Below are 22,536 nucleotides of genomic sequence, written 5' to 3' on the forward strand. Positions count from 1 at the left end.
TGTATTTTAATTGCCATTGATACAAGCCAAACCAGGAATACAGCCTGAGGTTCACAGACGTCAAAAGTTGTACATACAGGACGTATTGTGTCATTCTATAGATTTAATAAAGCCCCCCCAAAATACACACAGTTAGAAACCAGTTAGAAAGCAGTGTTTTTATCATTTTTTTAAGCCTAGGCTTTCAAATCCTATGGTAAACTGACATAATGGAGTGACTAGGAAAAGAGAATGTGACCTTGATTATTGACGTATACACCAGGTAGCTGGGGGAACTTTGTAATAACTTCTGCAGCAAGTGTGGAGGTGCCGTTTGAAGACATCACAACACGAGCAAAATATGAAATGTTTCTGAATTCCTGCATGTGATCTCTTTGATGTAAGCAATCAAACATTAGACTGTGACTCATTCTGCTAGCTAGTCATTTCCCAGCCATATTTTGATCTCCATGACATGCTCATGAATTTCAAGACATGCACAAAAACGCATTTAAGAAAGGAAGGAAAAGGTTGGCTTTAATCAAGAGATATGAAAAGTTGATACCCCGAATAATTACAATGAAGCAAATGAAATTTGTATAGGAACTTCTAAACCTGGCAAACAGGGAGACATCGCGAATGCCTTTTACTTGGCAGGCTAACAAGTTTAATGGTGTGTCATAAAAACATCTTCATAAACTACGAAGTACCACTTATAGTAAAACCTGGAACTTCAAACAGCTATACTTGTCTGTATTAATCTGCTATTTCTGTCTTGGGTTTCCTGTCAGATAAAAGAATTAAATGCTTACTTCTGTTTTAACTGCTATTTTCTAAATTTGTCATAGAATTGATTGTCTTTGCATGACCATGGAGGTTTTAAAGGGATGGAAGTTCCATCATCTTGTCTGGTGTCTATGCTACCCTCCCCCCTTCCACTGAGTTATGTGAGTTCTGTCTGTGTACTGTTATTCTTGACATCTAAGGCCCATCGTACACATGATTGCTCTGTCAGTTTGAACTTACAAGATGGATAGTCATATCGTCCCAATGAAATTACCTTTCTCATTTAATTTTACTTCTTAATATGAACACATTATAGTTGTAGTAGTCTTTTAGATTATTTATTGGATGCTGGAAAATCTGGTTTCATCATTTTTATGTAGATGCTAGTACAAAACTGGATGGCTGTTCAGAAGGGCAGGTGAGGGATGTGTATGTTACCCAGTGATGGCTGTAGTGCAGGTTTGAGTGGAATGAGCACTGACTCAGGGGTATCCTCCTGTGTATCGGGCCATCTGAAACGTCTGTGTGCCTCTAGGTTGGCATTGGAATTTTCCTGGAATAACCCATTAGGTCAAATGGCTTCATCATCTCTCCTTTGTAAGTACAGGGAATTCTTATTCTTAACAGTTTTCAGTGACTTTGACTTAGGTCTGACTGTCAACAAAACAGGGAAGGTTCATACATCTTGTCTCCTTAATCAGCAATCCTAGTTCTCCTTCACATGAAATACTTTCTTGCCCTTTTTGTTCTAAGGAGTGAAATGCACACGGATCCCTTGAAGCAGTACTGCCCTGCCCATGCTGCCTTTCTACTTAGCAAACGGTAATCAGCTATATGACCTTGGTCAAGTCAAAACATTTCTAGTGATTGTTTCCTCCTTAGTGAACTGTGCTTAATAACATTTGACTGGGGCTTCTGCGTATGGCCAAGATCGAGTAGCAGAGACAAAATGTACCCTTTTATCTGAAACAACAACAGCACACAGACAGAAATCAAATCATCAATCTAATCAGTCTAATTAAAAGAAAATATCAGAAGAAAGCTGGAGTAACTATGTCAATATTAAACAAAGTATATTTCAGAGCAAAGAATATTACAAGGGCTAAAGAAGGTCATTTTGTAAAAAAAGATTCAATTAATTAAGAGGGTATGACTATTGTAAATTATATGTGCCTATAAGAGAACTTTAAAATACATGAAGTAAAAGCTGATAGAACTGCAAGAAGAAACAGACAAATCAAAACTTATAGTTAGAGATTTCAATACCCCTCTCTTTTTTTTTTTTTTTTTTTGCTGTACGCGGGCCTCTCACTGTTGTGGCCTCTCCTGCTGCGGAGCGCAGGCTCTGGATGCGCAGGCTCAGCAGCCATGGTTCACGGGCCCAGCCTCCCCGTGGCATGCGGGATCCTCCTGGATCGGGGCACGAACCCACGTCCCCTGCATCGGCAGGCGGACTCCCAACCACTGCGCCACCAGGGAAGACCCCCCTCTCAATAACTGCCAGAAATAGACAGAAAATAAGCAAGAATAAAGAATACTTGAATGGCATTGTTAATCAGCTTGACCCAATTGACATTCAAATACAGAACATTCCATCCAGTGATAGCACAATACATATTCTCTTCAAGAAAACACAGATATTTACTAAAATAAATCATATTATGAATGAAACAAGAATCGGATGAATTAAAAAAGAATAAGTCATATAAAGTATGTTCTTTGACTACAATAGAATTAAATTAGAATCACTAACTATAAGATCTCTGGGAAATCCCAAATATTTGGATATCAAATAATGCACTTCTAAATAATCTGTGTCAAAGAAAAAACAGAAGGTAAATGAGAAAGTATTTTGAGCTGAATAAAAATGAAAGTACCACATCTAATAATTTTGGGAATGCCACTAAAGCAATGCTTAGGGGGAGAAATTTATAGTTCTAAAAACTTACATTGGGAAGGGAAAATGGTCTCAAATAGAGATCTCAAGTGGTCTTAACTCCAGAACAAAGAGCAAACTAAAACCAATATAAGCAAAAAGGAAATAATAAAGATTAGAGTGGAAATCTCTGAAGCCAAAAGTTGTTTCTTTGAAAAGCATCAGTAAAATTGGTAAGCTGGCCAGACTGAAGAGGAAAGTAAGAGAGAAGACAGATTATCAATGTCAAGAATGAGAGAGGTTACATTACTATTCTACAGATATAATCAATATATATGTATAATCATCAGTATTCTATAGTAGTCAAAATTATACAGATATTTAAATTATAATAGAATATTAAGAACATGGAGATGTTAATAAATCAAATAACTTAGATAAAATGAGAAAGTCTTTGAAAGAAATAAAATGCCAAAACTCATTCAAGAAGAACTAGCTGAATAGCTCCATATCTATTAAAGAATTTGAATTTGTAATAGAAAAAATTTCCTACAAGGAAATTCCAGGCTCAAATGGATACACTCTTTATTCTACCAAATATTTGAGGAGGAAATAATAAAAATTCTACACAAATTCTCCCAGAAAGTTGAAGAGGAAAGACTACTTCCCAAGTTATTTTAGGAGATCAGCGTTACCACGATACTAAAACAAAAAAAGGCAAATATTTCTCATGAATATACGTGTAAAAATTCTAAACAAAATTTTAGCAAATTGAATCCAACAACATATAAAAAGGATAATACAACAACATGTAAAAAGAGCTTATCTCCAGAGTGCAAGGTAGGTTTCACATTTGAAAATTAATCAAGGCAGTTCACCACATTAACTATTAAAAACCATGTGATCATTTCAATAGGTGCAGAAAATCATTGACAAAATACAACATCCTATTATAATAAAAACTCTCAGAAAACTAGGAGTAGAAGAGAAATTTGATTAAAAGAACAATAAAAAAATCCTACTACAGCTAACATCATACTTAGTGGTGAATGATTAAGTGCTTTCCCCCAAGTATGAAGACTGCAGAGATGTGTGTTTTCACCACTTCTATTCAACATTGTACTGGAGGTTGCAGCCAATGCAATATGGCAAGAAAAATAAGTAAAAGACATCCTGATGGTAAAAAAATTCATCTGTTTTTATTTGTAGATTCCAATCATCAATTTAAAAAAATCTGATGGCCTCTACAAGAAAAAAAACTACTGGAACTAATAAGTGAGTTTATCAAAATGGTGATATACAAGATCAGCACACACAAACACACAAATTTAAATGCTGTTTATAATAGCATTGAAAAACAAGAAAGACTTAGGGATAAGTCTGACCCAAGATGTGAAAGACACTTCCACTGAAGATTACAAAACATTTCTGAGAGAAATAAAGAAGAGAAATAGTATTTTATGAGTTGGAGGATATGGTATTGTTAAGATGTCAGTTCTCCCCCAAATGATCTATAGATTCAATACAATCCCAGTGAAAACCCAGCAGCCTTTTTTTTAACAAATAGGAATTAATTAGTTGATTCTAAAATTTATATTGAAATACAAAGGACCAAGAATAGCCGAAAGAACTCTGAAAAATAAAAATAATAATTTAAGAGGGTTAATGCTATTTGACTTTAAGACTTATTATAAAGATAAGTATTATAAACATAAGTAATAGAATCCAGAAATTGATCCATACAAACCTGAAATTTGACAAAGGTGCAAAGGGAATTGAGTGAAAAAAGAAAGTTATTTTAACAAGGGATGCTGGAAAAAGTTTATATCCATATGCAAAAAAACAGAAAAGCTTCAGTCCCCACTTTTCACTGTATACAAAATTAACTCAAAATGGATCATAGATCTAAATATAAATCAATAAACTTTTAAAGAAAAAATTGGGGGAAAATTTTTGCAACCTTGAGTTATTTAAAAATTTCTTAGATGTGACACCGAAAGTTAAATCCATATGGAGCAAGTTGTTATATTGAATTTTATCAAGATTAAAAACTTCTGCTCATTTAAAGATACTGTTAGGAGAATAGAAAGGCAAGCCACTGCCTGGGAGAAAATACTTCTAAGTCATATATCTGTTAAAGGGCTTTTATCCAGAAATATAATGAAATCTAAATACCCAATCAGAAGAAAACAAACACCCCTATTTTAAAAAATGGGTTAGCAATTTGGAGAGGTAGAGCAACAAAAAAGATATGCAATGACTAGTGAGCACATGAAAGATGCTTAGCATCATTAATCTTGAAGGAAATGAAAATTAAACCCACAATGATATAGATTCCTCTGCATATTTAAAATTAAAAACAATGACCGACCAAGTGTTAGTGAGAATATGTAGCACCTGGGACTCTCATAAACTTCCGGTGGGAATCTAAATGGTACAGCCCCTTTGGACAGTTAGTTTTTTGAAAAGACAAACACCTACCATATATTCCATCCATTCTATACTTAGGTACTTACCCAAAGCATATGTCCACACAAAGAGTTTTACATGAATGTTCATAGCAGCTTTATTTGTAATGGCCAAAAGTGGGTGAAAAAGTCCATCACCAGATAAATGGATAAATTGTTACTTATCCACACAAGGGGATGAAAAGGAATGGATTATTGATAAGACAATAGCAGGGAGGCATCTCAGAATAGTTATACTGAATAGAAGAAGCCGGGTAAGTATATATGTCTTATATGATCCCATTTATATAAACTCTAAAACATGCAGACTAATCTATAATGACGGAAAGCACATCCATGGTTGCCTGTAAAGAGGATGGGAAGGAGGGACTCCATAGGAGAATAAGTAAACTTTTGGATGATGGATCTATTTTTATCTTGGTTATGGTGGTGACTTCATGGGTATGTACATGTGTTAAAACATCAGTAAATATGTGCAGTTTATTGAACGTCAATTATATCTTTTAAAGTTGGTTTAAGAACAAGCCAGTGATAGCATGTGTCTGACCTATTAGAGTTGTCTTGATGTTCATATAATAACAGTAGATAATAATAGCTGCACATATGGTGGGCATCTATATACCTCTCTGCCCAGGCCACATTAACCCCCTTAATTGGCTCTTGCATCCACATCATGCAAAATGGTCTTGAATCCCTGGTCACAGGTGATTGAACTGATGGAGGGCAGTTAACCAAGCTAGTCTATCAGTTCCTGTGTCCTCTGAAACTGAAACTGAAATCTGGAGAGAGAGATTTTGGGAACTGTGGGCCAGACACCTTCCATCTTCCATGTGGCCCAGAAAAGCAGAGGAAGCCTATCTGTGGGTAAAGAGAAGGATGAAGCCAGAATCAAAGGGACACAGGCTGCGGTACCCTTCTCAAGGCCCTCTTACAGGTTCCAGAGCTTATAGTGTCTTCAGCTCAGTGTAGCTCAGGTAGGCTTCTCCGGCCAGCAGTCAGAGAGACTCAGACAGGTTATGTGCTAGACATTGTGCCAAGTCCTCTAGAGACATCCTCTGTGTTAACTGCACAACCGTGTGAAGTAGATGTTATTTAGATGAAGGAAACGGAGGCCTCTGCGAGCCTGTTGCCGGCCCTGCACAGCGGCTGTGGTCGGGAGGCTGGTTTAGCTAAACAGCACTGGGCCAGTGTCTCAGTCTCTGGAATATTTTGTGCTCACTTCCACCTTTCAGTCCTTCTGATCCTTCAGGGCCAGCTCAAGGCACCCAGATTCCCTCCTTCCCTGAACTCCTGTTACCTTCAGTCATTTTCAGGACTGTGCACTTCAGTCTTTGCCTGTTTTCTTCTAGGTGTTCTGCCATGTGAATTTTCTTTCTTTCTTCAGTTAATTATTCCATAAAATGTGAGGATCTCCTTAGTCCCTGAGCAGTCCTTGACATGAGGGTGTGTTCAAGATGTAACTGAATATTTAAAGCATCTCCCAAGTTAAGTAATCAGCTACAAAATAAAAGAGCAACCCCCCCCCCTCCCCAGTTTCTATAAAAGTGATGTTGTGCCTTACGGTCTCATTGTGCCTCAGATAACCATTGCCCCAATAGGATGGACATCGGGCATAAAGCCCTCCTACCTGCACGGAGTCTTCTGGTGTTCCTAAGGCATCCAACCCTGGGGCATTTGTTTATGTTTTATCACTTCAGACATAAGGATCAAGGGGGTTGGGAGAAATCTGAATCCAACCTCTCAGGAAAGGACCTGCCTTCCTCAGCAATGCCCAGTTCTCCAAACTTTCTCCATCCCATCTTCCCACTTCCTCTGATTGCTGCATAGGCAGATTGGGATCAGGGCTGACTTCATGGGATGGGGCCAGTGTGGTCACACAAGGCTGAGGGCCTGCGCTCAGGCTTCAAGCTCTCCTGTTGCCATCTTGAAATACTAACGCTTCTATCTTTCCATTTGTGTTTTGTGAGTGAAGTGTGATGGGAGAATGGAACATGCTCTGGGGGCTTGGTTTCTCAGCTCTTGGAGGGTCCCGTCTCATGTCACCCCACCTGGGGTGGGTTCCCAGCCACCCTTTCCTCAGGCTCTGGGTGCCCCAAGCCCCATTGGGCCTTTACCTCCCTAACCCCACCCAGTGGCCACTGCTGCCCCTCTGATCCCTGGTGCCCTGAGCCCTTCGCAGCCTCTTCCTCCTTGCCCCATCCAGCAAACGCTGGCACCCTGCATCCAGTGGAGGCCTGGGCAGAGGTATGGGTGGAGTGGGTACACAGTGGAGTGTGGTGGAGCCTGTCTCTGCCCCAGGCTAGCAGCACCACAGTGCATTAGCAAGCAACTTGCTGTGGGTAAGCCTCTTGCCCACCTTCCATTCTCTGTAGGCACTTTCTCTTGTCCCCGCCCTTTCCTGTCTGAGACATAGAACTTGGCTCCCTTCCTTGATTTCCATTAAAAATTCCCCCACCGTTTGTTTGCCATTTGTTGCCATTTGTTTACTGAAGGTTTGGGGATATGGAGTGACTTTATGGCTTAGAAACACACATCAGCAAACACAAACTTAAATTGGACTCACACACCTGCTTAGGTGACCCCATCCCTGTGATAGTGAGCTCTTTCTGTTGGCCTTCGCCATGCTGTCCAGTCCCCTATTCTCTTCTGTTCTATGCTCCTTTTCCTATTTTCTGTCTTCTAGTCTCCCACTAGGACCAAATTCTCATTCATTGATGAGTTTGATTAATTCATCTGTCTCTTTGTTGCCTCTTTCCAATTTATGACTGTAGACCTCCACTCCCTCAAAAGGGCTATTTATCAGAGGTGTTTTTCTTTACAAAGTCAGTTTCCCCCTCTGTGTATAACAGTGATGTTTCTTGAGTACCCTGAATGATTGCCCAGTGGACCTCCTGAAGATGTGGAACTGCCACCTGGACCATCACATCATGTTGCACAAAGAGTGCAGGAATGAGGGTCTCAAAAGATTCCTAAACTTCTGAAAGTCTCTCTGGTTTGGGATAGGAATGAAAAAATTCTCCAAGTTGGGAAAATATTATATAGTAATATTTAAAAATCAGTACTGGGAGCCATCCTCTTATCAATACTCTTAAGAATGACATACTCTGATACTAAACTACTTAGCATATCACAGAGCTAGCACCGATCGTAAAAGTGCTTCTGGAGCATTGTTTTTGTCTGCCTATTAAGAGATTTCCCTTTAGAAACTCATTCTTATATCTGTTGGTATATTAATTTCTTTTGAAATTAATTTCACGGCCAGTTTTCTTGACACATATTTGTCCAATAAATGACTAAAACTTTCAGAGAGCTAATTAGATGGTAAGGCAAGTTGTCTCTGTGGATATCTTAGAAAAATCATAGACTTACAGAGTTCAGACCTTGAATCTTCCTATCCCAACCCCCTCATTTCAAATTTGAGGATATAAAACTGGAGAAATAAGTCTTTCGCCCATATTTATAGAGCTGGAGGGAGGCATAACCTGGATTAGACACACTCACGTCTCCTTATCCTGGAAGCAGAGGTCTTCCCCACACCAGGAGACGGTGTGGATCCAGGTAGCTTTATGCAAACTGTTCATGGCAGGCATGGTTCCGGGTGCTTTAGCCACATTAACTGATTGAATCATCAAAATTGACTTACTTGGTAGATATTTTTATGAAAATCCCCATTATATGTGTGGCAAGAGAACTTGCTCACTGTAAAGTGGTAGGGCCTGGATTTGAACCCAGGCAGTTGGGCTTGCAGGGTGGGCACTGGATCCCTGCGCCCCTTGCCTCTAGCCTAGACATCTAGTTTGTGGAAGTCCCCTCTGGGCACTTTCTGGGCTACTCCTACTGTTGGGGATGTCTGGGCAGGCTCCCTTAATCAGCATGCTTCCCTAAGTGATAGGAAGCAGGATGATTCTTTCCAAAACTGCTTTGCAGCTGTCATAAAAATTACGTAGGAAGAGTTGTTTTAATTGTCACCTAGTTTCGAGGATTCCCAGGAGAGGTGGCCTTTCTTGATTTTTTAAATTCTTTTCCTTGATAGTCTCACATTTTTTCCTTGGTCCTCAGAGGACATGGAGGGCAGTCTCCCATCACCATGACTTCTGTTTAAGAAACTGCTTTCCATGTCCAGATGTGTTTAGAGAGTAGATTAACTGCTTTTAGATATACTCATGCTTTTTAGTTCTTAGTGTAGTTTATTGTTAACAGAATGAAAAGTCTTTAAGACATGAAATGTAGGTTTCTTAAAAATTTTTTTCCAATAAATATATTTGATGCAATTGATATGTGTAAGATACAATGTGTATATTCAGATGGGATCCTCTCGGAATGAGCCTGTGTGTGTTACCCGGGTCCTCTTCTTGCCTTCCAGTTTTACGGGAGCCCTATACAGTCCGTGTGGAGGACCAGAAAACCATGAGAGGCAATGTTGCGGTCTTCAAGTGCATTATCCCCTCCTCGGTGGAGGCGTACATCACTGTCGTCTCATGGGAGAAAGACACCGTCTCACTCATCTCAGGTAGGACAATGGGCTTCCCGGGCGCAGGGCACCGGGCTCACCCGCTCGCAGCTTTTGTTCTGCGTATCGAATTGGGTCTCCGTCTATATGCGCGTCATAATTAAGAATTCGTATGCGTAAAGTTGACGCTGCTGTGTGATTAAATGTGATGTCAGTGTTTTCTGTTGGTTTATGTGGCTCAACTCAGATATTCTCCAGTGAATTGACCGATGGATAGAAATTAGTTCCTTGCGCTATGCATATAATCGTTATGTTACTTTTAAAAGGAAATTTTGTTTTTATTTCTGCTCCTGGGAAGAGGAAAGTAGGATTACTGTGTCTGTGAGCGACCTCAGGGCTGATATCGTGATATTCTCTATAATCTGGAAAATGGAAACCCTGATTTCATGCTGTTCTCACCTTTTCAAATGTCTTCAGAGTTATGTGGCCTCTTTCTTGAAGATTCTATTTGGAATATGCAGTCAGCACTGAAATATATATATGCCTATTTATATCTGTATATATATGTAAATAAATAATTTCCTGGTTTATTTTTGGTATCTAGTAATGGTACCACTGAAGTCTTCTAGCTTCTAAGAAGTTGTGGCTCTTCTTTTCTCGTGGTTTTTAAGCCGAGTTCTTGGTCCTTGCTACTTATCTGGAAAGGCCATGCAGACACTAGGCTCACTTTTTCTGTTTTGCACATCTTTGGGTAATGCCTGTTGGATACTTTTGGAAAACAGTCATGATGAGCATTGAATGTGGTCTAATGGTATAAATGATTGCTTTTCTTTACCTGTCTCCTGTGCACATGTGTGCATGCACACACACACACACACACACACACACACAATTTATTGTAACTCTTGAATACCACCAACTTTGTGTCAGCTTGCAGAGGTAAGAAACTGGAACTAAACTCCCGTATGGTGAAAGAGCATGTTTATATGCTTATTGATTTGCTAGACAGTATAGGTTTTACTATTACAACAAGGACCATTAAAAAAATCACTAAACCATCACACAAATCAAAAATTAAATTGCACATTACAGTGAACTAGGATGTAATAGATGTTTTTGGCTTTCCTTAATACCATCTTTACAGTGAATTTGAAGTCCCTCACACTTTACTGAACAATAAATTCCTTGCTGTTATGTTAATTAATCATAGTAATTTGTTAACTTAGAATATTGAAAAAAATACTAAGCTTAAGAGACCTGAAATGTGATTGCAATAATCAGAATAGAGACTCACCTGTACAATTTTATTTACTCATTTCGATTGTTCAGTGGTCTTACTTGCTTTGCTTCAGAGGTCATTTTAGTTTCTTGATAGCAGGTGGAGAGATGTGATGACAGTCAGTCTGGCTGAGCCCAGGATCAGAGTCAGGAGCTCTCAAAAGTACACAGCAGGGGCTTGTGGGTTCAGGGAAGGGGAGAAATTGGGGCAATGTTTGCAGTCTCCCACACTCAGGGGCCATCAAATATGCAACCTCAGTGTCTTCCCTAGAAGGGGAAGAGAGCAGGGGAGAATGACAAACTGCCTCTCAGTGCTTCTGTTGGAGGTGACAGATGTCATTTCTGTCCATGTTTAATTGGCGAGGCAAGTCACATGACCATGTCTGACTCCAGTGGGGCATGTGCCTGGAAGGAGAGAACTGGAAACATGGATGAGAAATAGAAATATCTACCGTGAGGTTATATATCTATATCTATATCTGTATCTATCTAATCTATATATCTGTATCTATTCTTATGTTTCCCAGACATCTTTAATTAATGGTATGCTTTTATTCAGTTTTCACCTTTTTGTAATCTGTGTGAGTAGACTTTTTTCTCCTTCGAACAGGAACCTAATTAAAATAAAACGAGAGGAGTTGTGTATCTGGTCAGTGGAAGGGATGCTACCATGCATACAGTTGATACCTTGCCGATAAGAACTGCTGACCCCATGTCCTCTCCTCAGTCATGCGTTGGAGCTTTATCCTTTGGCAAAATTTTTAAAACAACACAGCATGGACTGTGGGCTTTTCTTTTTTCACAAAAGTATCAGAAAACCAATATTGTACAGGCTTTTACCTCATTAAGGAATACATCCATAGTAAGGTTTTGTTGTTTATAAGTAAGCTATTTAAACAAACACAAGTTATCCCCAAGATGTTGCACGTGGCAGAGAGAGAGAGAGGTTGAGACACATACAGAAAGAGATATTTTTATACTCAGTTATTTCAACCTGAGGACAGGGCCCCAAAGCAGTGTTATGATCTGTAAGTAGAAAGTCTGGAATCACACCTTGTAATGGAACTTACTGTCGCTTACTGTCAGACCCTGTTCCCAGTGCCTGAGCCCCGTCCTCTGAGGCTGCAAAAATGCCCAGGGAAGGAGGTGATGAAGCCACTTAAAATGAAAAAATGGTTAAAAAGAGTAGGAATCTTAATAAAAACCAGTTTTGGGTGGTTTAGATGGAGAAGGGTTACATTTCTCCTTAGGGCCCAGAGTGTGACAGGGCACAGGTAGCCACACGTAGGGGGCAGGGAGGCTCTGCGGAGGAGGCTGGGACCTCCCTCCAGCGCGTCCCAAGGGCTGAGTGGTGGCGGGGGTAGTACTGGGGCGTCTAGGCTGGAGGGGATGACCCTGCCCAGCACAGAGGTCCCAGGGACGGAGAGGCATTTCCTGAGTTGGCTCTGAGTCCAGCAGAGACATCCTGGATGCTATATGTAAAAGGTGAATTCATCTCAGTTTGTAAATAAACTGAGGGCTCCTGAAACTCCTTGTTGAGCTTGGCTAGATGGTCAGTGGCTGTCAGCCTGCCTCTGTCCCCTGGGTCTGCAGTAAGCCTGGCCGGGAAGCTTGTCCCAGCAAAGCACATCTACTCTGCACAGACCATCTCCTGAATTTCTGATTCTCTAGGTGGAGAAAAGCAGAGACCTAGATCAGCCATGAAACAGGCCTGTGTGAGGACCCATGTGCTGTGAGGTTGGGGGAGGACCAGAGGGGTGCTGGTGGGGCTGCCTTGAGAAAGCTCAGAGCTAGAGGCAGTCAAGGGGGGTTCGGCGGCCTGTGCAGGTTAGGTCTGTCCACCAAGGTGATGTTCTGGTGCCACCGCTCAGCCCCATGGCGCCAGAGCTTGGGGGACCAGAGCAGCAAAGGCCTGCTTTTAGCAGATGAGCCTTGGGGCTCGAGGCCAGGGCTCTTGGGCAGTCGGCTAAGGTAAATGGGTATCTGTTGTCTAGGCTTTCCTTTTCAAAGGAAAAGAAATTTAAGGAGTGTGTATTCCTATAAAAAGAAACACAAGGCTTCTATTGGCACAGCATACTAATTTTGCCCATTATCTTGGTTGAGAGAGTAGGGGACTGCGTTACATTCTCACAGGGGTGAGCGCACCAGCCACGGTCTGTCTGGGTTTCCATGGGAGCAGCGTGGTGTCACAGGCCATTCTGACCATGGCATCACTGGCTTAATGCACGTTGGGTCATGCCCTGATTTCTTCCCAGGGAGGTTTTGTGTTGGCCTGGATGTAGGTTCAGGAATCAAGTTGTGCCTCTTTGTCATGTGAGGTCATTAGATCCCTGATGTTAAGAAATGTAAATGAGTTCATTTATTTTGATCAGTCTTCGGAAGGACTGCTTCAGTGGTCTTGGTATAGCCTGGATGTTTGCCTTCAAAATTCATGTTGAAGTCCTAACCCCCAGTGGGACGGTATTTGGAGGTGGGGCCTTTGGGAGGTGATTAAGGTTAGATGAGGTCATGAGGGTGTGGCCCCCATGTTGGGATTTGTGTCCTTGTAAGAAGAGAACGGAGCTCTCTCTCCAGCATGTGAGGCTAGAGTGAGAAAGTGGCTGTGTGCATCCCAGAAATCCGAAAGAAGGCTCTCACGACACCCCAACCATGCTAGCACCCTGGTCTCTGACTTTAGCCTCCAGAGCTGTCAGAAGTAAATGTCTGTTGTTTAAGCCCCCCGCCCCGCCATCTGTGGTATTTTGTTTTAGCAGCAGAGCTAAGATAGGCCTAAGGGAAGGAATCTCATAAATCCCCCCGGGAAGGAAAGGCTCATTGCATCTGATGCTGCTGTGCCCTCTGTTTTGCTGTCTACCTGGGCCCCAGGACACCCTGTGGTTGACCTTCACTCTCAGACTCCAGCAGTGGATGATAGGAGCTTGTAAATGTGTGGAGACAAAATATCTCAGACACGGGCACACACTGTGCATGTAAAGTCCTCTATTAATATGATGGCCTCTGACTTACTGCCTTCCTGAAATAAGCCAGGACAAACAAGCATGATGAGGCCTTGAATGCATTTTTAAAGCACACTTATCACTTCTCTTCCTCTAAGCAAAAATGAGATCCTTTGAATATCAGATGTTCATGTAACCCAATAAAAATGTAGTAGTTTGCGGGGACTTCCCTGGTGGTGCAGTGGTTAAGAATCCACCTGCCAATGCAGGGGCCACGGGTTCGAGCCCTGGTCTGGGAGGATCCCACATGCCACGGAGCAACTAAGCCTGTGTGCCACAACTACTGAGCCTGTGCTCTAGAGCCCACAAGCCACAACTACTGAAGCCCGGGTGCCTAGAGCCCGTGCCCCGCAACAAGAGAAGCCACCGCAATGAGAAGCCCGCGCACCGCGATGGAAAAGTAGACCCCGCTCACCGCAACTAGAGAAAGCCCGCGCGCAGGAACGAAGACCCAACACAGCCAAAAATAAATGAATAAATAAATAATTTTTAAAAATGTAGTAGTTTGAGTAGGGATGCACTGTGGGAGGTTCTGCTGATGTGGGGATGGATATGTAGGACACCATCGTGGAAAAGAACAGTATCAACAGCTTTACAGCCGGGTTTCACTGAATGGCCTTTTGTGAATTTCTTCCCGATTAAGGAGGCCAGCAATCAGAGAGCCCAGCGTTCCGTGTCTGTTTTCCTCGGATAAAATTCTGACAGTCTCCCTGGGGGTTTAGCTACATTAACATCAAAGACACAGCCCAAGGGTAACCGGATTTGGAAAATGGGAAGTGCGAACATCCCCAGAGGATCTACCTCCCTCTCTTGCACTGGCCCAAATTTCTGTTTCAGTATCTCCCGTCTGAACGCCTCTATTAGTGATGTGACTCAAGGAGAATTTTATCTCTTAGGATCAATGAGTTTAAGTCCAAGGATGATCATCTTCTTCCTCTATTTCAAGTAAAAGTGAACAATTTTCTGCCCACGTTAAATATCAAAGGACCTCAGCCTAGCATTTCACATGAAACGTTTGTTGTGGGTTTTGGATGCTGTATTTGGGTCTGGTCATCATAGATAAGGCAGGGCCTATGCTTTAAGAAGCATCTCCCTCTCCAGGCCCCCGTGGAGATGGCTTCTGCTTTTAGGGAGCTCAGGGGAGAGATTACTGTGCTATGTGGGGTGTGAGTGCTGTGAGAGCCATATGGGCAGACGTTACAAGAACACACACTTTCTCATGATTTTTCCTGGGGAGATCACTTCATAAAAGAAGTGATCTTTTAAGAAAGTCTTTGCATTTTGGGATGGGAAAAATAATTACATCGTATATATGAGGCAAGGTTTTCCTTAAGCATGTTTCAGCAGACTTAAACTGAAAGCAGATTTGATGTGATCTGTGCTCTTTGGGAAGGAAAGAGGAGCGCGACTGTAGTGGGCAGTGGGGGTGATGCTGCAGTGGGCAGTGCAGTATTTGCCTGCTGTGTTCTGTTTGTGTAACGCAGAGCTTTGCGAGCCCATGGTCCCTCTTTCCAAGGCACTTGCATTTTAATTTTACCTCTAGTCACTGGGCATTTTGAAGGCAATCTCCTACATAGCTGCTCAGGTTGCCATGGCGATGAGACCCGATTCTGCCCTCAAGGTGCTTATGAGCAAAAGGAATGAGATGGACATCAAAATGATGGAAGGGGCAGACCTGTAATCACCTGAAAGCTTCATTTTTGATTTTTAAGGTACCAGAGAGTTGCAGAATTAAAAGAAGCATTTCTTTAACATTCACTAAAAATAAATTTATAGGACCAAATGAAAACTGTAAGAGAAATATCTTTCTATCTATCTATCTATCTATCTATCTATCTATGTATCTACTTATCTATCCATCCATCAGTCCATCTACCTATCACCTATCTATATTGATTTTCAGCAAACAGGAGCCTCATTTCATATACAGGAAATTATTCTTCACACAGGAGGTATACAGCAGACTGGAATTGAAAGGGTGGAGAGATGTAATATTTTCACTGTGTTTATTTTGGGGAGTGGAATAATATATTCCATGTGGAAGTTTACTGGAAGGCAGAGTCCTGTTCTCTTTCTTTTTAAAAGCCATTAATTGATGATAATTTTGCCATTTAAGTCCGTTGCTCACTAAATTAGTTTTTACATGTTATTCTACTGCCACCTGGAAGTAATTAGAAACAGGGTTGTTTACAGATCTGGAGAAAGCTCACATGACAGTGAGATTAGAGGTCATATTGATGAGGGGCTCAAGCCCGGCTTTTCAAAAATGACCAGCTAATGAGACCCCGGAAGACCCAGAGCAAACAGAGAGCCTACTACTAGCCTTCATGAAGAAGGCAAATCCCCACTCTCAAAATTAGAAGCTGTACCGTTGTAGATTATAGCCTGAAACAAACAAAAAATATATATATGTTTCTGACTTTTGAACTCCTGAGGGAGGGAGAGAGACCCATAGCAGTAGGCATGTTAACATAATATTTAAACAAGAAAAGGAAACGAGAGAATGGTAGCAAATTTAGCCTGGAGCATCTCTGGAGTGCTGGTGTGTGTGTGTGTGTGTGTGTGTGTGTGTGTAAAACACTCTATCTGCTATGAAGGTGTTGGTCGTTAGGTCAGCCTAAAATGCCCCTTGATTTCCTACTCCGGGTGTTTCCAGGAGAATGTGGCTTCTAACTTCAGCTCTGACACAGATTAGCTGGGTAACGCAGGGGAAGTGACCCTTTCTTTTGCCGCAGCTTCCTCATGGGATGAACGTTAGTTTCATTGGTTCCCCTCACAATAAAATAACAGGATATTAAATTACAAACTGAATATTCCACTTCTCAAGCCAACTACTGTCCAAGTTATTATTTTTTTCTTCTTAGATTTAATCTCATAAAATTTTAATGTTAGGCATGTGTCAGAGGTTCGGTCATTCATTGGGAAGACTCCCAGGTTCTGCATATAATCATACCGTATGCACTGCTGGGATTTATCACAGTGTGAAAGGGTACAGAGCACAATCAGGAAAGGGGAAAGGTACATGGGGAGAGGTCTGGAGGAAACCAGGTGCAAGCTTCCAAGAGTTCTTTCCCCACAGAGGATGTGCTTATTATCCCAGCAGAGAGCAGTGACAACAGATGGATACAGAATGCCATCTACCAGGGAGCTCATTAAAGACTTGGTGCCCAAAGTTTTTACTGGAGGGCTGGTCGCGTAGGCATGTGCATGGCATGTCCCCAAATTCCAGACTCCTAGAAGGAAAGTAGGTCTTCCACGTAAACAGTATTGTTTATACATTTTAATCACAGTGAGCCACTCTTATCCATTGTGGGGGGCAGGACCCCTCCCAGAATTCCAGTTCCCAGACACCAGCCAAGGGTCAACTCACAATAGGCCTTTCTAAGGGTAGCAATCTCAGACCAGCTGTTAACTCTTGTCTGTACAACGCACCTTCAATAATGGTGCCTCGTTATTATTATTTTGGCCACGCTGGTGGGGCTTGTGGGATCTTAGTTCCCCGACCAGGGATTGAACCCATGCCCTTGGTAGTAAAAGCACAGAGTCTTAACTACTGGACTGCCAGGGAATTCCTGATGGGGCCTCATTATTTTCACTCATTTTTTCCCTCATTCAACCATCACTTTTTGCATATCCCCAGCACCAAATGTTGGAAAAATCAAGTGAATGAGACGATCTGTACTTGGAGGGCTTTATCATGTAATATCCATATATTCACAGCCTTTACATAGATCTCACCCCAGATTCTCTAATATCCCCAAACACACTGACCCAGATTCTTTCCTAGCTCCACCTGAATGTCAATACAGTTTTACTTTATGTTCAGCTGTTAGGGATCTCCTAACTGTTCTCCTCTCTACCTGCAATGTTTGGTTCTTTCTAGACACGAGAACTAGATGGTAAGCCAAGTCAATTACACGTTATTTGGACCCCAGCGCATTTTCTGGTCTCTTGCTCCTCTGTGAGATTTCATCTCAGGGAAGTTGAAGACAATAACAGGATCATTAACAAAATATTATCAGGCAGTGATGACAATGAATAAAACTGTTGGCGTTATCATTATCAAGCTCAAATCAGATGTCATGAATTGAAATTTGCTTGGGCAACCTGCCATAGTATAAGAAAGCAGGGCTCAAGATTTTGAAACATAGTTTTTGACTCAGAATAAGAGATCAGTGTGAAATCAAGGCCAAGACCTGAGATGAACATGAATTATGTGGGGCTCCTGGTGCCGCTTCCTATGCATTAGGCAGGTCCAAGTGGAAGAAAGTCCCTTACTATGTGTGTCTGTGGCAGGAGCTCCAGAGAACCACCAAGCAGAGGCACCACAGTTGTCTGCCCTTTGTGGCTTTAACTCCAGGCAGATGGGGCAGGATAGTAAACTTCTAGCATCCTAGACGTCTTCCCTCCTCAGCGTCCCCATCACCCCTGGAATCCCCCGTCCAGGTAGTTGCCACCACGTTCTTTCCCCTCCTCCAGCCTGCTGAGCTGGCTGGAGACCGGGTACCCTGACCATTCACAACCATTAATTTTAACTGCCCTTCACTGTCTCTCCAGATCTTTGGATATTTCTGCTGATCTGCTTTGTGTTGTTGAAAGTGGCTTTCCCAAGCTTTTCCTGGGAGTTCTTAAGACCCTCATTCCCAGCCCACTGTGGGTCTACTCTCTAATGTGCAAAAGACAATATCTTCTTACTTCATTGAGTCTGAAACCACCTCTCTCTGATGACGCCTCCTGCCTCAGACATTGTATTTGTCATGTTTTATCTCACAGGATAACTCCAGTCTACTCCCAACCAGCGCTGTGGTCATGATTCCCCCTTGCCTTTTCTAGGACCCGGTTCCGTCAATTCTCTCCTCTATTGCCACCATCGCCTCCTCAGTGATTACTGTATTTCTCATGACACACGTGCTCAGCTCCCCCAGTTTTAAAGAAAACTTTCCCTTTGCCAGCTTTCGTACTACCGTATGCTTTCATACATTCTGTTTTCCCCTGGAAAACTTATTAAAAGAATAGTCTATACTCATTGCTACTCCTAGTCTGTACTGATTTGGGCTATGCCTCTTAACATTTTACTGAAACTCACCTTGTCAAGTTCACTCGTGGCATCCTAGTGTCAGATCCCAAGGTCATCTCTTGGTGCAAGTTCTCTCTGACTTCCTTCTCCCTTGGGTGCCCTGTCACACTGCCTGGGTAACTTCCTCCTGTCTATATCTTCATTATCTCTTTCCTTGAGTTCACATCTTTTCTTCCCTGCTCATAAATGTGAGTAGCCCCCAGAGCTCAGTCCTCCCCACCTCTCCCTCTCAATCTCCAATTTCTCTGTTGTTAATTTCCTCCCTTTCTCAGACTTCATCCATGAATTCTGCATTGATGACCCTGACACTGGCTCTGTCTTCTCTCCTGGGATTGATTAATCCCCACTGCCTGCTCCCTTCCTGCCATTTCCAACTGAGGATAACTAACGCAGAGCTAAGCATTTCTCACAACCACGAATGGATTTGCCTTGGCATTACTCTTTTTTTTTTTTTTTCCCCAGGTAGTAACTATTAGTTTCCAAAGAATCACAACCTAGGTGGCTTGAAAAAACAGAAATTTATTCTATCACAGGTCTGGAAGTCAGAGGTCCAAGATCAAGGTCTCAGGAAGGCTGTGCTCTCTCTGGAGGATCTAAGGGAAAAATTGTTCCACGTGTCTCTCCTAGTCTCTGGTGCTTGCAATAATCCTTGGTGTTCCTGAGCTTGTGGACACACCACTCCAGTCTCTCTCTCTGTTGTCACGTGGCTGTCTTCCTCTGTGTGTGACTCTGTGTCTCTTCTCTTCTTATGAGGACACCAATCATGTTGGATTAAGGACCCACCCTACTCCAGTATGATCTCATCTTGACTAATTACATCTGCAATGACCCTATTTTCAAATAAGGTCGCATTCTGAGGTTCCAGGAAGGACATGAATTTGGGGAGAACACTGTTCAACCCACTACATTAATAAATCCTTTCAGTTCCTTTTTGACCCTCTCTCATAGTTTACATCTTTCTATTTCCTGCTTGACACATAATAGACAATGCATATTAGAGGAGATCTTTAAAATTTGTTTTTAAAGGAAGGAAACAAAAATCAGAAAGCCTCAGCGGTGTGGCAAGAGGTACCAATACCCGACTGTTCATGTGCTGTCCGCCACTCCACCCCAGCTATGTCAGAACGCCAGCTGGCAGCCTCCACATCAGCTGTCTCTCCTCCAGCTGCATGTAGCTCACACTGAGTCACACTGGGTTGGGAGCCAGGATGGGACAGAATCAAGATGGTCCAGGGCCAAGACACCGGGGCTGTAGGCTAATGGCTTGACTTGTATTTTCAGATCATGCTATGGACTGAATTGTGCTCCCACCCCGCTAATGCATAAGGTCTAACCCCCCAATGTGGATGTATCTGGAGATGGGGTCTGTAGATGGTAATTAAGGTTAGGTGGGATCATAAAGGTTGGGCCCTAATCCAATAGGACTGTGACCTTATAAGAGGAAGACATGTGAGTCCACAGCAAGAAGGGAAGACATCTCACCAGACCTCAACCATGCTGGGACCCTAATCTCAGACTTCCAGTCTCCAGAACTGTGAGAAATACATATGTGCTGTTTGAGCCCGAGTCTATGGTGCTCTGTTACAGCAGCCCAGGCTGGCTAACACAGATAACATGCATGTAAACTCACTTTCTGAATCTAATTCTGCAATTCCTGAACTCCACATGTTACACCACTTCCCTACTCAACTTTTTGGGTTGTGTATCAATAATATGTTATGAAGCAATAACATGTTATAACATGTTATGAAGCAATTTGATGACACAGTGATCACTCACGTTTTTGTTAAATGATACTATTTTCAGGTGCAGTGGATTATTTGGCCTCTCAGAGTCCTGTGTTTCCCTTCTCTGTGGAAAGTGGGTCAGTTATTAATGGAAAAATGAAGACTCCAGTGCCCCACCCTATCCATGGGGGATACAATCCAAGCCCTGCAGTGGATGTCTGAAACTATGGAGAGTCCTAAATCCTATATATACTGCGTTTTCGCCTATATATACTGCGTTTTTGCCTATATATACATACATAGCTATGATAAAGTTTAATTGATAAATTAGGCACAGTAAGAGAATATCTTAGTTGCCAGCATCACTATTCTTGGGCACTGGGGCCATTATTAAGTAAAGTAGGTGTTACTAGAACCAAGAGGGTTACTAAGTGACTGACGGGTAGGTAGCTTATTTGGTGTGGATACGCTAGACAAAGTGGTGATGCATATATCCCGTGTGGGATGGAGTGGGATGGGGCAAAATTTCGTCATGCTACTGAGAACGGGCGCACAATTTAAAAGTTATGAATTATTTATTTCTGGAATTTTCCGCTTAATATTTTTGGACCTCAGGTGACAGTGGGTAACTGAAACCTCAGAAAGCAAAACCATGGATAAGGGGGAACGACTATACATTTCCCAAATGACGAGTGGTCTGAAAACTTACATGCAATTAAATTTTTCCCCCCAAATACCCCAAATTCCAAAGTCAGTTCCAAGGTAACTCTAGTTTTATTAGATGCACAATCAGTACTGAAACATCTACAACTAAGCCATATTTGGACAATTGCGTTCACTGTGCTGTGTCCATGTGTGGAGACGTAGTGAGAATATTTATAGACTATTTCAGGCTCTTTAGTTTCTGGAATATCGTGATGATGCCCAGTATTTACTGCTCAGAAGTGGGCTGTATAAAGATTAAAAATCCCCAGCACACATTGCTTTGCAGGAGGGCGTAGTTGAGATGTTCTTTTCAGAGATGCTGATAAGCAGACAGAGAAAATAAGGAAATATAGGCTTCTTAACATCTCCCAGTTGGGTCACATGCTCCTCCAGGGAAGGTTTCAGGCTTCTGCCCGCCTTCCATTTTGCCAAATCTGCACGAGGGCTTGAGTTTGAACTCAGAGACACCAGGCTTTGGATCTCAATTTCACAGCTGTGGGAGCTTCAACAATTAGTTGCCTCTCTGTGGAATTGGACACAGCATTTTTATAAAGATTAGAAATGCCAGGCAAGGTGTTCCTTTTCAGCCAATTTCTGCTCTCTGGCTGTGTACTCGGCTATCTCGTCAGAAGGTACAAGGATGGAGTCTGAAGCCACTGTCCACGTCCACGTTCCAGGCCCACCACGGACCACGCTGTGACCTTGGACTAATCACATAGTCTTTGCCTGTTTCCACAGTCATAAAGTGGTAACCATAGAATGTTGACACATTCCAATGAATGAATACATGTAAAGTGCTTAGGACAGTGTTTGACATAAATTTTGGCATTATTACTCTTGTAATTCTTATCTCCTATCTATCTAAAGTGTTCCTCCAGAAACTGGGTAGTCAGGACTCCATGGTCCGAAAAAAATAAGAAGTTGCTGTGTAGCAATCCCACTCCTGGGCATATACCCTGAGGAAACCAAAATTCAAAAAGAGTCATGTACCAACATGTTCATTGCAACACTATTTACAATAGCCCGGAGATGGAAACAACCTAAGTGCCCATCGTCGGATGAATGGATAAAGAAGATGTGGCACATATATACAATGGAATATTACTCAGCCATAAAAAGAAACGAAATTGAGCTATTTGTAATGAGGTGGATAGACCTAGAGTCTGTCATACAGAGTGAAGTAAGTCAGAAAGA

The 22,536-nt window shown here is 42.1% G+C and overlaps 1 protein-coding gene across 1 annotated transcript in view; it reads left to right on the plus strand.

The window, feature by feature from the left end:
* The window catches only part of LOC103088094 (Down syndrome cell adhesion molecule-like), a 433,151-nt gene that overhangs the window by 36,753 nt on the left and 373,862 nt on the right, over nucleotides 1–22,536 (plus strand). Inside the window, exon 5 of the mRNA XM_007452883.1 lies at nucleotides 9,473–9,619. Coding sequence (XP_007452945.1) covers nucleotides 9,473–9,619 — 147 coding nt within the window. The remainder of the gene's footprint in view (nucleotides 1–9,472; nucleotides 9,620–22,536) is intronic.

This window comes from Lipotes vexillifer, unplaced genomic scaffold (assembly GCF_000442215.2).
Source record: "Lipotes vexillifer unplaced genomic scaffold, Lipotes_vexillifer_v1.1 scaffold478, whole genome shotgun sequence".
Taxonomy (NCBI): domain Eukaryota; kingdom Metazoa; phylum Chordata; class Mammalia; order Artiodactyla; family Lipotidae; genus Lipotes; species Lipotes vexillifer.